We start from the raw sequence: 15770 nt of genomic DNA on the forward strand, positions 1-15770 counted from the left end.
CTTTCAGCTGATCCTTTGGCATTTGGTCCAATTTTTGGTCCTACTAAACACTGCAGAAGAAAACACCCACCAAGTTGTTTTTAATGCTCTGATATGCTGTGGCAAACTTTACAGTACCATGAAATAAACATTGACAACAAATAACTAAGGTCACTAATTCGGTAGCACAACAGCTCAGTTCTCTAACGGTTCTACACCACAGATTTATTTCTCACAGATGGATTGTATCTCTTCTAGTCCTTGTACTTTCCCAGTCTTTTTTACGCTTTAAGGCTCACAATTACAAGTCTGTGGTCTCTCATGTTCTTGTGCATTTACATTTTCAATATTTTCACCATAAAAACTTCTGGAGGCATATTTCTCATTGTTGAACTCACAGATTGGCCACTGTCCCTCCCTCTATGCAACTGCAGATATGTTAAAGTCAACAAAACTCTGATACTAGAACAGTTATATGTTTTATTGCAACGCATATATAGACATGTGTTTTAAAAAACCTATTTCTTGTTAAAAGTTTCAACGGTGTAGGCGCTCCCAAGTCAATAGTTATCATTGCTGTATCTTAACATCACATTAAACTTGAACAACATATGGATGCAAACTGTCATTGGAGAGTGGTGCAATTACACAAATATGTTCACCAAACCACCTCGTAATTTCCAGCATCTTCCCCAAGTGTACACAACAGCAAATAGAACGAACATCTATTTCATAGTGGACTGCACGTTGAGGATATTGGACATCTGCCACAAAACAGGGAGGAAATATGAACAATGGATAAGCAACTCGATCCATCCCCTCAAGATAGTGAACGGCGTCACACGAAACACTGCCAGCTCTTGTAAAACTAATAAACCAAGCAAATTAGTCTACAGTGTCACTTGGGACCAAGCAACTAATAAAACACACTGTCCAAGAACCAATCTGTCACCCTGCCATGCCTAAATTAAGAAAGAGACTATTTGGAATGCCAAATTGGATTTTATTGGATGGGAATGAATTTCAATCAAAATAAAGCGGGTTTGCTTTTTGTGGCAGAAGCAAATGAGTGACTGTGTTATTTATTTTTCTGCAGCAGTTGCTCCAAAGAGCGCGAGAGAGAAAATATCTGTTGGATGTTTTTCAAACTGCTGCTCTCAAGGTACGAAATCACATTTTGTGGCGACATATTATGATAATTTGGACAATGTTTAACAGCACTTTTCATTTCCTCACATAATTTGGTTCTTAAGGCGAGGTGCCATCCAAGTGTTTCCCCTCAAACAGATGAGTGAAGGTTCATCTCCATCTCTGTTGCAACCACACTCTGAAATTGGAATAAGATGAATGTGTCATTTACGCTTTTAGTTAGAATTTCAGTTCCAGCTATGTTTGTTTTGCTACTCCAATCTGAATAAGTGGAACTAAAAAAGAAACACGCTATAAAGCAGGGAAATTGGTGCACTAGTGTAAAGGTTGAGTAGTTTCAGCTAAAAGGAGCAGGAGAACATACAAGGGGATATTGTCTCTGTGAAACCCAATTCCTCGTCTCATGTTCCCTGTATGCCATCTCACCATGAATCTATTCTGAATTTATTCCTACAGTGTGTTGTGCCAAGCAAATACAGGCTTCTGTCTCACACACAAATGACTCCACATATGTAAAATCTTTTTTTATTCTATCAATCAGTTTGCCCTTTGTCATTTGCTTTCTTGTGTATATTAGTGTGTCTGATATACACTTAATATTTGTATTCTAAATACAGCTTCCCATTGAGCTGCCCAGTAACCCTTAGAGTGTATTCTTGTGATGAAGCTGATCCAACAATGTAACCAATAATGGAAAAACAAGAAAGAAAATAAACCATCTGAACTCATGTTTCGTGATTGATCTCAGTGCCTTGGTGCCAATCATATTATAAATTCATCTTCTGAAAGCAGCCTTGCATCAGATCTTTCCTCTTTTTGTCTCCCTGTGCCCATTAGAATCTACCCTCTCCTCATCTCCCTTGCCTCAACATCAGCATCAAAGCCACAAACATCAAAAGTGCTACATAACCACTCATTTGAATGCACTTTCCGCTTCGTTCATGCTTATGCAACTAAATAAAACACAAGCGTGCATGGCACATCTTAGAGCGAGTACATCCAGTTACCTAGTAATACATCAGACTTTGACATGGAGTGGATCAGCTCCTGCAAACTGTTGAGATTACCTGATGAGTGGACAAAACATGTATCCACATGTATGTCCTTTTTATAGACACAAACCATCTCAACTAAGTGTTCCAGTATACTAGACAACTTAACAAAATGGGTCCGGCACCCAGGCCAGTTTTCATACACTGAATGCATACATGCAGTGAGTATTTGATTCTCAATCACATTATCTGGTTTAGACCATATGTTTTTTTCAATTTTAATGTAAACTTAGTTTAAGTAAATGTAGCATAAAGATGGGAGTTCATACTAAACAGTTTAGCCTTTCAGAATATCTATTGAAATGTCTAACTTGCCACAATCTAACTCTTTGATATATACTTTTTTACAAAGAACAAGATCTGTGGATTTTTTGTCTGCCTCTAAGTTGGAGGCAGGTCTGGAACGGATCAGTAAATAATGTTCTCTTGTGCCTCACCGTTTCTTTTTTGGTCAACTTTTTCCCTCTTGCTCCCCTCTCCTGCCCTCTGTACTTTAACTTTTACCCTGTTTGTTTGTGAACGCAGACATGGGAAAGTGTAATTCCAACATGGATACATCCTGTACATGAAGTGCTGGCTTCAGTTTCACTTCCCGAGCTCCTGTGGATATACAGCATATGTTCAGAAGCTAAAATTGGCTTTTTTTTCCATCTGCCAGCAAAGTTTGCAGTTTGGCAAAAATACACGCTCTGCTTTACTTTGCTTCGCTGGTGTTTTCTGGAATTTTTTTGGCGCCCTTCTTTTGTGCTTTCTCTAGTTTGATTCAACCTCATTCATCTTTCCAGCTGCTCTTTGCATGATTCTGTCCGCCTGCCCCTCTGTGTCTCTGTCTTTCTCTCTAAACTCGCTCTGTCTGTCAGCGATAATGTTGCTGTATTTGAGGACAGACCCAGACGCAGCAAGGACAAATGACAACATTTGCTACCGAAAAGCTCTGGCAGGTTCTTGATCCAAGCTTGAACAAAAACAAAAAACACTTTGACAATCAACGGCTGCTCACAATTCCATTTGCAGCAAAATTGGCTGACTCTCTGTCTTACACATACCTGTACGCTCTCACTCTGTTAGAGACTGTTAGGTAAATGGGGAAAATAACTCTCCAGTGGAGGGGAGAAATACAAGCTATGAGTGTCTTCATGCTCAGCAGAGCGACTAATTGCAGTGATATTGGAGATGATAGAGATGTGGAAAAAAAAAAGACGTATAAGAATGAGATTTAGAGGGAGCTGGTTGGCTTAACACTGAAACACATCTATGAACTGTACACTGACAGTTCGAGGAAAAGTGATAATACTCAGTGGTATTCAAACGCAGATGCAGCCAAACAGCAAAAATCCATCTTCTAATAAGCATCTTTGTAACCTATTAGTGTTGTTAAGGTGTTCATCTTACTTGCAGCAGATTTAACCTACGTGACGAAAGTTGAGCGGAGCGGAGTTTCACGGTTTTCTTATTTTATTGATAATCACGGAGCTGAATTTCAGCATGACCTCTCTCTGTTCATGCTTGATCCGAACTGCACATCTGCGTGCTTACATCACACGCCTTATCACATACAAGTGATTGATTGGCTGAACCTATACAACATTCCATATTATAATAAGAGCGTCACATATTCACATTTAACAAGTGTGGTATGTAAGCACCGGCGTTTCACCTCGATGTCTTAACTCCCTAAATGTAAAAAGTACTCTTAAACTGAGCCATATCTTTAAGGTAACACGCAAGATGGAGCCCATTTTGTGTCTTTACTTTACCTGTATCAGGATAATTTCCTTTTCTCTCTGTATTCAATATTAAGATTCAAAGCCGTATTCTCATTCAGCCATAGTAGGATTTACAGAGCAAATCTGATTGGCTGCCATCTCCAAATGGTTGGAAGATGGATGAAAAGGAAATATAGAATAACAACGTAGATAAATCTTCTTTAAATCTTAAAATTGAATCATGACAGATTATGTTTTGTATATTTATTCATTTTCCCTCGCACTTGGCAACACAGTGACTGAATGCTTTACAAGTTAAACGGTCCTCATTTTCTGCCAGAATATATCGTTGCACGTTGGCATTCAGAACATTTATTTCCTCAAAGTTGGACTGACACACCGAGATAATGCAATCAGGAGTTGAAAAATAGCATATGTACATATGTCATGATCTTTGACCTGAAAGGACCAGAAAAAGCTAGACCACAGAAGAAGAAGCCAGCAACAACAGAGAACAAACAGAAAAGAATAGCACCCATCTCGTTTGTTAAATAAGGAAAACATATAGTATGAACAGAATGAACAGAGCTGTAAAACTGTCTAAGTTACTGCTTGAAAAGGTATCAATTTGCTGACAGATTAATAGTTTGTCAGGTTTTTGGTTTATGGGTCTAGGTCAGCTGGAAAAAGCCCAGTACCAACAAGCTAACAGGGGGCGTATCACCGCCTGTCTTTGCAGAGTCGGACATAGCCTACTTCCTCCATTTCTGATAACTACATTTAAACATACAGAGTAATTCTGCAAGTCTCTAGAACTCCACTGAAAGAGCCGAACACCATTTTTTCAAGAGTTATTTCTTCATGTGTTGTTAATGATGATGGCAAAGAACGCTGTCTAACCATTCAGTTCAGCGTCTCCTACAAGCGTTCACTGGCATAAGATCTGAGGAGTGTGGGATTGGCATATGACACACATCATTTTTCACGCTATGGTTGGCGACATCGTCATCCTGGAAGAGACCACTCTCATCTGGATATAAAGGTGACAACAAACTCATCACAAAAAGCCCACAGAGGCACCAGTTCACTTCAATGCACGTGTAAAAGGTTCAGGCTTTTCCTTGAATTTTGAACTTGTCTCTTTATAAAATGACAAAAAAAATAAATATATGTCATGCTTCATAAATATCTTCATGGACATGTTGAACGGTTCCTGTTATTGCAATGCAGCTCTGGTTCTGAATACATTTTCGGCACATTACGTATATTCTGGCAAGATTCTTTAAAATTCATGAGTCTCTTTGTAGCTTGCCCTTAACTGCAACCTTGTGTCGTGCATTAGGCAAATTTGAGTGCATCTTACTTCAAGCTGATGTTCTGCCTCTTATTGTCACTCTTGATGGGCTCACAGCTCAGTGTGGTTGAGAGTCTTCAGCCAACAGCCCTTAACATCAAGATCCATGTGTAAGAGGGGAAGCTTTTCAAGATGCAACAGCTATTAAATTCAAAAACTTTTAAGTAAACCCACTGAGCACCTCTGACATTTTCAAACACCTTGACTCAATGGCTTCTCCCCAGTCAGTGAAAGAGAGTGGGTCGATGTGTAGTTTATTGATTTATCAATTTTCAGGTAAATAAACTGCATGGATAAAAACTGCTTCTTTTGTTCTTGTGGATCCTCCACTATTTGGAGTATAAATTCTAGAATTAGCTTGCTACTGAGCTGAGTTGATTGTATTATAAATTCAGCAAAGATTCTGTAAGTTATCTGGAGAGATAATGTATTTTTGCTTGCACACCATTCAGCACCTGCTTACCTTCTTAAGGTTCTAGGCATGACTTGATCATGGCTAATTTTTTACTTTCTCTCACTCAAACACACACGTGAAGAAGGATGCTAATCGGGAAGACTGAACTGCAGTAAGTCATTGTATCTTATGGGATTAACTTTAGTTCAAAGGAGAGAAAATTACTCTCTGCTGCTCCTCCAATCTTCTGCTAAAGTTTCAGTCAGATCCTGCAAAGAACTCTGGGAAGTGAAAGCAGTCACAATACTATTAGTGCCAGTAGAACATGGTCAGTTGTACTCTCCAGATGTGAAACAGATGTTAATCTTAATTTCAATTGATGGTTTTTATTGTGAAGTTTCATCATACTGTGCATTGTTATCACAAAATCAGATTATCCCATATCTTCCTACGAATTTTCATGGCATCTTTTTAGCATTGTTTATTGTTTCAGTGGAATCGACAATGAACACAACTATAAATCTTTTGACAACATCAGACTTGTCCTCTCCCACCCAACAAATCATTCTACAGAAAAATACAATATTTGGAATGCTGAGGTTTTGTCAACTCTCAAACTGGTTTTCATGTTAAGGGAAACCACAAAGTTTTTTTTAAACCCAGCTGTTGAAAACACGTCGCCACCATCCTGTGTGACTGAACTGTTGGGGCTTGCTTTGAATAAATCTTTCAAAGCACAAACCAGTCACTCAGCAGCATTGCTGTATTATTTTTTGTTATCTTACAGAACAGCAGGCCAGATGTTTAGAGAGCCAGTCAATCATCCATTATGATGAAGGTGCAACAAGGCTGAAAGTAGCAGTGTCAGCACTGCTCCCAATCCCACAGTTTCCGCCGTCACAGCCTCTTGTTCTCAACTAATGGCTGTAAGTTGCAGAGAAGAAGCACAAAAAAAATCGAGAGTAGAGAGTCAGAAGGAGAAATTGCAGGTTGTTAAGGGACAAGCTTCAGTCATTAGCACTGACAGGCACACTTCCTTGGAGAGTCATGTTGAGTGCAACACAGGAGTGGATCTTTTTACAGTAGTTGGTGTGCGTGCGCAGGAGAAGATGGAAAGAATAAACACACATGAGGGCTGATGCAAATTATTTGACAGTTCATAAAGGGCACAAAGTTCCTATTAGAATTTAGTGCATACAAAGAGGGTTGCTGATACTGTACCTGCTTAATTCATCCTCTGAAGTCATAAAGAAAGAGTGAAGGGTGAGAGTTGATGGCAATGGAAAAGAGAAGACATACTGAAAGGAGGCACAAATAAAGAGACGTTCAAAAGGAAAAAAAAATCTTCTGATCAGGTAACATTTATAAAGCTTAAGTATTGCCTAGAGATTGAAAATCATTTTCTCTAATCTTATACAGTCAGCTCCTTTCACAGGCACTTTATTCATCCTTTTGTTGTGCCACCCACACAACCTGCTTTATCTAGCTCTTTCCCTTGAGACTGTGATACAATCAGTGGGTCTGGATAACTCCCTGGGCAGTTAGCCATGACAGCTGACAGGAGCTGGTTTCAACACAGCCCAGTACATGTGTGTGTTTCTGTTAGGAAGGACTCAAGTGTGGTCTGTGAGTAAAGTTTTCAGGGTGATACAGTTAAGTAAATAGATAAATTAAGGGAAGCTGAGTTAAGACCTTCAGTCTCATTAATAAACCTATATAACTACATTAGGGAATATAATGGCATTTGTTATCTTAGTTTTTCAGTAATTTAAAGAAAATCTTGCAGCAACATAGCCCCATAGAAATTTCCACACTACTCAATGACCCTTCAGGTATATTTCCCCTGAGCATTATATAGTCAACAAATTACTGTCTATGTTACTTGCTTGAGGTGACAGTCAAGTTATCTCTGAACACATCAAAGATATTCTACTGGCTAATGTGGCTCATTAAGTGCGAAGAAGCTTTAACCTACTTTAATTTATTTCACGCCCCCTACTAAATAGCCTTAACTTAATCCATTTGGGATATTTGTTTCCATTTTCACTTTTTAAGAGATCTCCCTCTGCCGCTGTAAGATTAAAGCAATACTATGTAACTTCTCAAAAAGCCCATTATGGAGCTCCCCCTACAGGCTTGGAGGTAATGTACGGTTAAGATACTGTCGCAAATCTCTTTCTCTTCCTTGCTTCATCAGTCAACGTCTTCTTCTGTTTCTTCGGTGCCTCTGCCATGATGATCGTACTGACAATGTTGCGCTTGCTTAGCCTTATACCTGGGAGCATGAGAGGGGTCTATTTGTTTTGGCGGTAGGTGTGCCAGAAAGCAAGTCGAAGTACTTCCGCTCAGCTCCCGGGCCGGTCCAGCAAAGTTACATAGCGCAGTTATTCCAACTCAGACCCCCGAAGGGCATTGGAGACAGGCCAATCGTAATATTAAAACTCATTCTAGCTGCACAATTTTTTTCAAACTGTTATTTTAAGATAGAAATGTTACATAGTATTGCTTTAAAATGTTTAATATTGAGCAGAAAGGTCACGGCTGAGACATAACCAGTAGGTTTTCAAGTAAAGTCCAACAATTTCTTGTACCAAAAGAGACAAAAGGTCTCCGGGGATCTATGTGTTGCCTCAGGAGGATATCAATTAAATCCTGCCATTTGAAGTATATGTCGCAAGAGTGCACTTAAGGAGGTTACCAGAGTAAAAATTCCCCAATTCTTTTTATGGCAGGGCACGCCAGCAGTTCTCAAACCCCTAAATATTTGCTCCTCAAAATCATACATTTTATAGTCCGATTACCTGAAAATGGCTTGCGTATAACTTTGGATTGTTCCTCTTCTTGTAAATGACAAAGAAGCAGATGATACTGGCCTGCCCTGTCGACTACGACTGCCCTGAGGCCAATGCTGGGGTAATATGGCCGTACACATTTGAAGCAGAAAGCAGTTCTCAAGAAGAGGACGCTAAATCAGACATGGTGTTATGCGAATGGATGAGGTTTATTTCAGAATGGTAATGTCTTTACTTCCTATTACTTTCAACGATATTAGAAACATAACAGCAACGGATAATATGGGCCTTTGGCTTGACAGAGTTATCAGAAGGTAATGTGAAGCTAATGTACGCTAAACCTTGTTCTCAGCTCTGACATGTTTTGTAGCTGATAAAAACAACGAGCAAACATTGATCAAGGCTGCTAACTCACACGCATTAAGCTTAAGACTCGTACGTTTTTTTCAAATGAGAAGCAGCCGCCTGTCAGCAGCTGATACTTGCACCAAGAGACACGGGACAAGGAAACAAAATTAAATAAATAAACTAACTAGTTGACAGACATGCCCTCTCATACTGGCACTGTCAGCTGGATAAATGGCTGGAAGAGTATCAGACTTTAGAATTAGTGTAGTGGCAAAATCCAGCTGTTTTTGGGTCAAGTTAGCAAAGCAGTTAGCTGAGAAATGAACACTGCAGACCCATGTCCTTTTGAATTTTTAATGAGACACTGATGTCTCCAAATGAATGAGTCCAAGCCTCCTCCTTATTTAGCATCTTTGATTGAGACACGAAGGCTTAAAAAATCACAACTTTAAACAGAACATGTCTTCCACCTTGGTCACAAGAGCAAAACTAACTAAGCAGCTCTCCACATAGGTTTTAATATCTCCTTTAGCTTATAAGCTTCTGATTCCAACGATTTCTCAAAGCACAGTCAAATTAGCTGTAAAGGAGTCACAATAATCTTCTTTTCGTAGAAAATAGGGGCTGACATTTCTTAGGCAGTAGGTGGAGCTCTGCAGATTCAAAGCCATGCCAATGATGACTGATTTTTTTCTCACGATGTTAACAAATCCAAAAGCTTGACTTTGGTCACAGGGGTGTACCTCAAAGACCCTGCAGATAACTGAAATGTTACAAAAAAAAATGCGCTCCAAGTCTTGAAGACCCATACACACTTTTCCACCTTCCTGTGGTGACATTTGAAGGACAGGGGCCTGGAGGGAGAATTGGTTTCCAGAGGTTAGATGAGGTGGAGGGCTGGCTGGTTGAGGGTGTGAGGTAAACAACACCTCTGAGTTCAGCGTGCATGCCTAATGTGCTCTCTCGCTCTGACAGTTCCGCTGGGCAATACTGCAGATGACAAACTGTCTGGAGAAGTTGCCTCCTCCTGCAGCATCTCACCACCTAAGCCTCTAACAATGTCCGTTAGCTTTCCTCTATTCAGCTTTGTACACTTCCAGCTCATGTGCCTGTCCTGTCTCTAGCTTTCTCTTTCTTTCTTTTTGAACAGATCTGACTCAACCTCTTTCCCCCTGCCGTCATGTCCAAGAATACTCTATGATGTATGGAACAGGTGTGGAGACTACATGTTTGTAACATTACATGGAATGCAATATTTTCTGGTTTCATAATCATGTGCTGGAAGGAAACATTTTTTTGTGAGTCAGACTGACTTTTAGTGGTTTCATAGCAGTGGTCAAAAAACAATGGGGCATTCCCTTTTCCTTTGTACATTTTTTAAAATGCATACTAATTATATATTCAAGGTCATTGGCAGCAATGCACACATGCAGGTTAAAATACATAGATATGTACAAATGTAAATCAAACACTTGAAGTTGTGTTCAGACTAAAGGCAAAGCAAATTTTTGTGGTGGCACAACTGTATGAATACATGTTTGCTCAAGGCAGAATGAATTTAGCAAAATCACATCCAGAAAAGTTGGACATGTTGAATATATACCAAAAATCTGTGCTCTTGCTATGTTACTTTCGCCAGAGTGAAATGTCACCATTTTATGTTTCTCAAATACATAGATAGGCATAATCTTAATGTTTGTCGGCCCAAAGAGCTCCTTGTCACACATAGTGAATTCCTTCTATGTGAGGAAACAAGCATAGTATTGAAAGGCTGTATTTGACTTTGACTTATTTACTTAAATCTGACCAAAGAGTGAGAGAGAACTTAAGAGAAGAAATCAGGGTTTCACACAAGACAGAAGCCATGGTACTTAAAGAAAAACTACAAAACAGCTGTGTTACATTGGAGTTGAATTGGAGACTCATGGACAAAGGGTTGGTGATTTGGTCTGGTGGCTAAATCCACTGCTACCCCTCCAACCTTGGGCTCATTAGCTGGTTGATAAGGCACATAGTCATGCAGAATAATATGCTTAAATTACAAAATGGCAATGTGAGAGATGTGGACATTATGCCAGTGTCCTTGTAGAAAAACTTTGTAACATGACAGCCATCTTCAAAACAGGCTTGTATGTATAATGAATAGGAGAGAACAATTTAAACGGTCACTGGGACAAGTCATATTTGATAAAAACTGCTGAACAAAAGCTAGTCATTTTGTCCTAAAATAAGGTTGTAAAAGCCTTTGTAAAAGTACTTTAATTTCTGAAACTCTAAAAACCCTTTTAGACATCGGGGTTTCTGAACTGAGTGGTAGACTTTTATCATGACAAGGTAAGATAATTATATTATTATAATATCATATGGACCCTTGGCATACATTGTACAACTACCATAGTTTTGCAAAATTCCTCCGTAGGTTTCTATCTATGATTCTTTAAGCGGCAAGTCTCTCCCTTATAATATCTATAATTAGCCTTCATATTTATCCGAGCTATTCATATCTATGTTTTCTAGAAATGTAAAATGGCAATATTCTACTCTGTGTGGTGGGTTGCCTTGTGGCTCTATTGTACTCCATCTTATGAATATAGAAGAAATCAAGAGACAAAAGTCTCAGTGACTTACCAATGGTACACACAACTTGAGTTCATTGTAAATTTTGAAATTAGTCTGTGTAAGAGCTGTGGGACACACACGCTGTACGAACACACACTTTTTTCAGTGGTATCATACAAGCACGTGTCTGGTGCACTTGCTGTTAGTAATGTATAGACACAGCACGAAAACGCTCCAGCAGTCAAATTTGTGGGAATCAAGCAAGGCAAAAGGAAGAATAAATTTGCTTCGCATTCTGTTTGAGCACAACTTTACAGCTATTCAAAAAAATATATATTAATAGTGGTTTTTACCCCCCAACCTGAGTACAATAGCTTCATTTGTTCAAGTGATCCAATTGGAGCCCATCTCTTTTCTGACTGGTCTCCGAGAGGGCAGAGGTGCTATCTGAATGGGTGTAAGCTCAGCGAAGTCAAAGCAAGAACAGACAGTAATGACTACTGTTGTATTCTGAGGAGATAAAAATCACATTGACATCATTACTCAGGGCATACACATATAACATTTATTGCTGTGTTGTCAGGTTTTAAACTTTGACGCCATATTCATTGACACAAGGATTTGTCTCAGAAAGATAAAGGATATATCTTTGACGCTAAAACAGCCCTTGGTTGCTTTGTGTTTCCCCAATTCAACCTTAAACCTCTGGTATCCTCACTGACAAACAAAACACTTCAGGAAAAGGCAGCTGCTTCACCTGAAGTCATAAAAACTCACAAACAAAACCACCCACCCACCCCCCGACACACACACACACACACAGCTGTCTCACTCATCAATTTCCAACACCATGCAAATAACCATAGTCATCAAAGTGATTTTGCATGATAAAAGAGGTCAAACCCTCAGATTTTCTAACATCACCTTATTCCTTTTTTGAGAAACTAAAAAGTAGGGTAATGTTCAAAACACTAAGGATACAACAGTCTACCTCTAGAAATCAGGCTTAAGGACAAGTATCTCCTTTTTTGAATGAAGTAATTCATCAAGTGGCAGAAGCTAAAATTAGTTTCCGTTAGAGATGCAACACTTTGTTCCTTGTTACAGTGTTAGCTTTTGATATCAAACAATAAAGTGGAAAAGAGTTGCTACAACATACTTTATGTGTCAAGAGATGGGGAAGAGAGGATGAGCGTATCAAGGTGTCATTTCAAGAATAAGCATACTGTATTGCAATTCCAGATCCATGCTTGAGGAACACAAATGTGCCCATAATAGATATGTGATGATGTAACACTCAAATTAAAGCTTTCATAGACATGATTTATACTGTTCGTTGTTTTTAGCCACAGGGCTGCAAGCAAACAAAGCTCCCTGTATGCAGGTATGTCTGAGAGCTAGACTGTCCCCATGTGGTAAGTGAATATGGCTGTTCCCATCTCTGGTCGTCGTCATACTTCCACTTCTGGAAAAAAAAAAAAAAGTCCACGAGGAACAAGTGTTCCCATAAAGAAATGTGCGGCAGGGAACAATCACTTCAGCGCACAAAGTTTTTTGAAATTTTTTGCTCTGTTGTTTTATACACTGTCCTTACTTTAAAAAAATATTATAAAACTGGAAGCCACTGGCAGACAAAAAGTCCTAGACAACAAGTCGAAGACACTGCATGGGTTAAATTAAATCAAGACAAACTAACCGGCAACACTTGAATGTGCCTATATTCTCTTTTCTACAAAAATAGTGGAATAGAAATCACATGGTTATCACCCAACATTGACATCTTGATACACCTCTGTATATAGATAAAAATCTTGGTTAAATGCAATCCTGTCATGCAACCAAGGTAACCTTGCAACGTCTGCGATTTTGTCCATTCATCTTAAATCCTTGACGATGGTGAGAGGGAGTGGAATTAAAAAGGAGTGTGCTTGAAGTCTCACTAGCTGTGAAACATATCAGTGCTCCAAAACTTGCCCCATGCACACATTGCTGCGACTTCTGACAAGGTTTATTAAGCTCAATTCAACCTTTCACTTTCATTTTGTCATGTTCTTGAATGAGAGAGATGCTGGAGATGGAAAGAAAGATATCCAATTTCAAAAATCACTCCATGCACTGTCATACCCCCGCCATCTTTCAATTCCTTTTCATTTTCCACTGCCATTGAAGACCAAGTTGACAGATGCACAAAGTCAATACCTATCTCTTGTTTCAAAAACACTGAGGTATGGTGCAGCGATGAGAACAATTTAATTCATGCCTTGGATACCCGAGGCAGTGCTCTCACACACAAACACTATGAGCACGTATTTATGAACTGTCCTCCACCTCACATTTTTACTCTGATCTCAGCAGAAGGGACTTTGCCAGAGTGAGTAGGACCTGTTGTTTCCGTCTGCCAGAACAGATGGGAATTATATCCGCTTTCTATTTTTCCGGCCAAAAAAAAAAAAGACCTGCCTCTTCCATTCCCAGTCTTCCTTCCGCTATGATATATTCCAACATTATAGATCCTCCTCCAAATTACTTTCTGCCCTGCCTCCAAAATGTAAACAAATGAAAACAGTCTTTACTGGCATGGATAGCTATGCTGAGTTTGGGTACTTCTATTTTTGTATTTTCAGCCTCACTGAACTGTGGTGTTACAGAGAAAAGGAAACTACAGTAGAGTGACATCAAGACCCTTTGTCGTGTCGTTAAGTTTGAGCTCCTTTGTGTTTTCCCTTATTGGCATACTGATATGAACACGACTCCTAGTTGTCTGGTGTGATCAGAACCTTCAAATGCATCCTCCAGGACTACCGCCCCTTGGAGGGTAGACGGGCCTGTCTTCAGCCCTTGGGCCTCAACTCTGCAGGCCCCTTCCTCATCATGAAACCATAACCAAGACCAATCCCCTACAAAGCGTAAACTGGATATGGGCTTGTCATAAATGTAAATAAAGAAGGTGAGGGGGCAAGATGGGTGTTTGATTTTGGAATACAGGATATCATATGTCATCAAACCTCTGTCTCACTGATGAAGCAGAGAGAGTGAGAGGGACAGCAATGGGTTTAGTACCAAAGAATGGAAAGACAAAAAGTGAACAGTAGATTTCATCTGTTTTTTCGACAAGGCCCTACTGTTGTTTGGCTTGAGCTCTTCCCTTTCAAACCCGGCTCTCCAACTTCTATTTCCCCTCTTCCCTCTCCTCTTCTTGGATCTACTAATACCCTTGTCCAGGGGTTTGCCAAGAAGCCTTGGGGGTCCATAAGCTCCAGGCCCATAATTTCCCTACGGCCCTCCCTGCCCCGAGAAGACATAAGCATCCCCCCATTGTCCAGGCTGCCTGTGCTATTGCACTTCTTGACTGCCCCTCCTGGGTACATGAGGGAGCTGGGAGAGAGCAGTGATGTCAGTGACAAGCTGCTCAGTGCCTCTGACAAGTGTTCACTATTGCCCGTTTGACTGGAGCCACAGCCACCGATAGATGATCCAATGCCTATTCCCAGGTCCTCGTCTGAGGGGTCAATAGAGTCCTCACGGGTGTAGCCTGGGCTAGTGCTGCCTCGCCCACTGCTCTGGCTGCGTTGGTGACCCTTTGTAGCCAGAAGGGATAAAGTGGATGAGGGGGTGGGCCTTGGCCTCAGGGTTTGAACTGCAGGGGAAATAGTAGTTCTCTCTTCAGACTGTGGGATAGGGCACATGGGTGGTAAGGTAGCTGTCGGCATTGGCAACTCCAGATTCTGTGGTGGAGAGACGCTGAAGCTTAGTCCTTCTTCCAGGGTGGTCTGAAGGCTACCTTCAGAGCTGCCTGTAGCAAGGGATGAGTCACTGTGGGACGGGTACTGAAGAAAATAAAGAGAAAGGGAGGGTGGAAAAGGAAAGTGAGCACATCGAATTCAACGCTCCTCCTTTGTGAAAACTTTCAACTTTAATTGTATTGATCTCATAAATTAATTATTTTCAGCTACCAATCAGCTAAATCTGAGTAAAACCTCTCACTAACTTTTAATGTGATGCACCTCAGGTGTCATCTACATACTTTTAATGTGTTTTATGTTTACTGTTCCCTACCTGTGCACAGAGCATCTTTCTATGGGCTCCAGGGGAGTGGAACGAGGCCCAGGAGGATGGGGAGGTCAGCCTAATGCCTCTTGACAAATGTAGGCTCCTGCTGCGGGGAGGTACAGGGATTGCAGCACCTGCAGAGTGGAAGAACTCTGCAGGCAGATGGAAGAGAGTAGAAATACCACTGGCTTCTCCTTCTTTGTTTCTTTCCTTGTTGCCGCTGCTGGAACTGCCACCTTTTGGAAAGAACACTAGTTTAATTTCTATTGCAGCTTTCACTCATACATCTCTGACTGATTGATCAGTTGTATTGATAAGGTGTATTTGTCTATATGCATGAGTGGCAATAGCAATTTAACAGCTTTTAACAACGCAAAAAAAGTACAA

General features: G+C 40.2%; 1 protein-coding gene across 2 annotated transcripts in view; it reads right to left on the reverse strand.

Annotated features, from left to right (window-relative positions):
• Positions 1–5744: 5744 nt before the first annotated feature.
• LOC142372066 (voltage-dependent T-type calcium channel subunit alpha-1I-like) overlaps positions 5745–15770 on the reverse strand; it is a 184505-nt gene continuing 174479 nt past the window's right edge. For both annotated transcript variants that reach the window (XM_075454847.1, XM_075454846.1), the window contains exons 36-37: positions 15390–15619; positions 5745–15160 (exon numbers count right to left, since the gene is read on the reverse strand). In XM_075454847.1, coding sequence (XP_075310962.1) covers positions 14429–15160; positions 15390–15619 — 962 coding nt within the window. In that variant the 3' untranslated portion in view covers positions 5745–14428. The remainder of the gene's footprint in view (positions 15161–15389; positions 15620–15770) is intronic.

This window comes from Odontesthes bonariensis, chromosome 21 (genome assembly GCF_027942865.1).
Source record: "Odontesthes bonariensis isolate fOdoBon6 chromosome 21, fOdoBon6.hap1, whole genome shotgun sequence".
NCBI lineage: Eukaryota > Metazoa > Chordata > Actinopteri > Atheriniformes > Atherinopsidae > Odontesthes > Odontesthes bonariensis.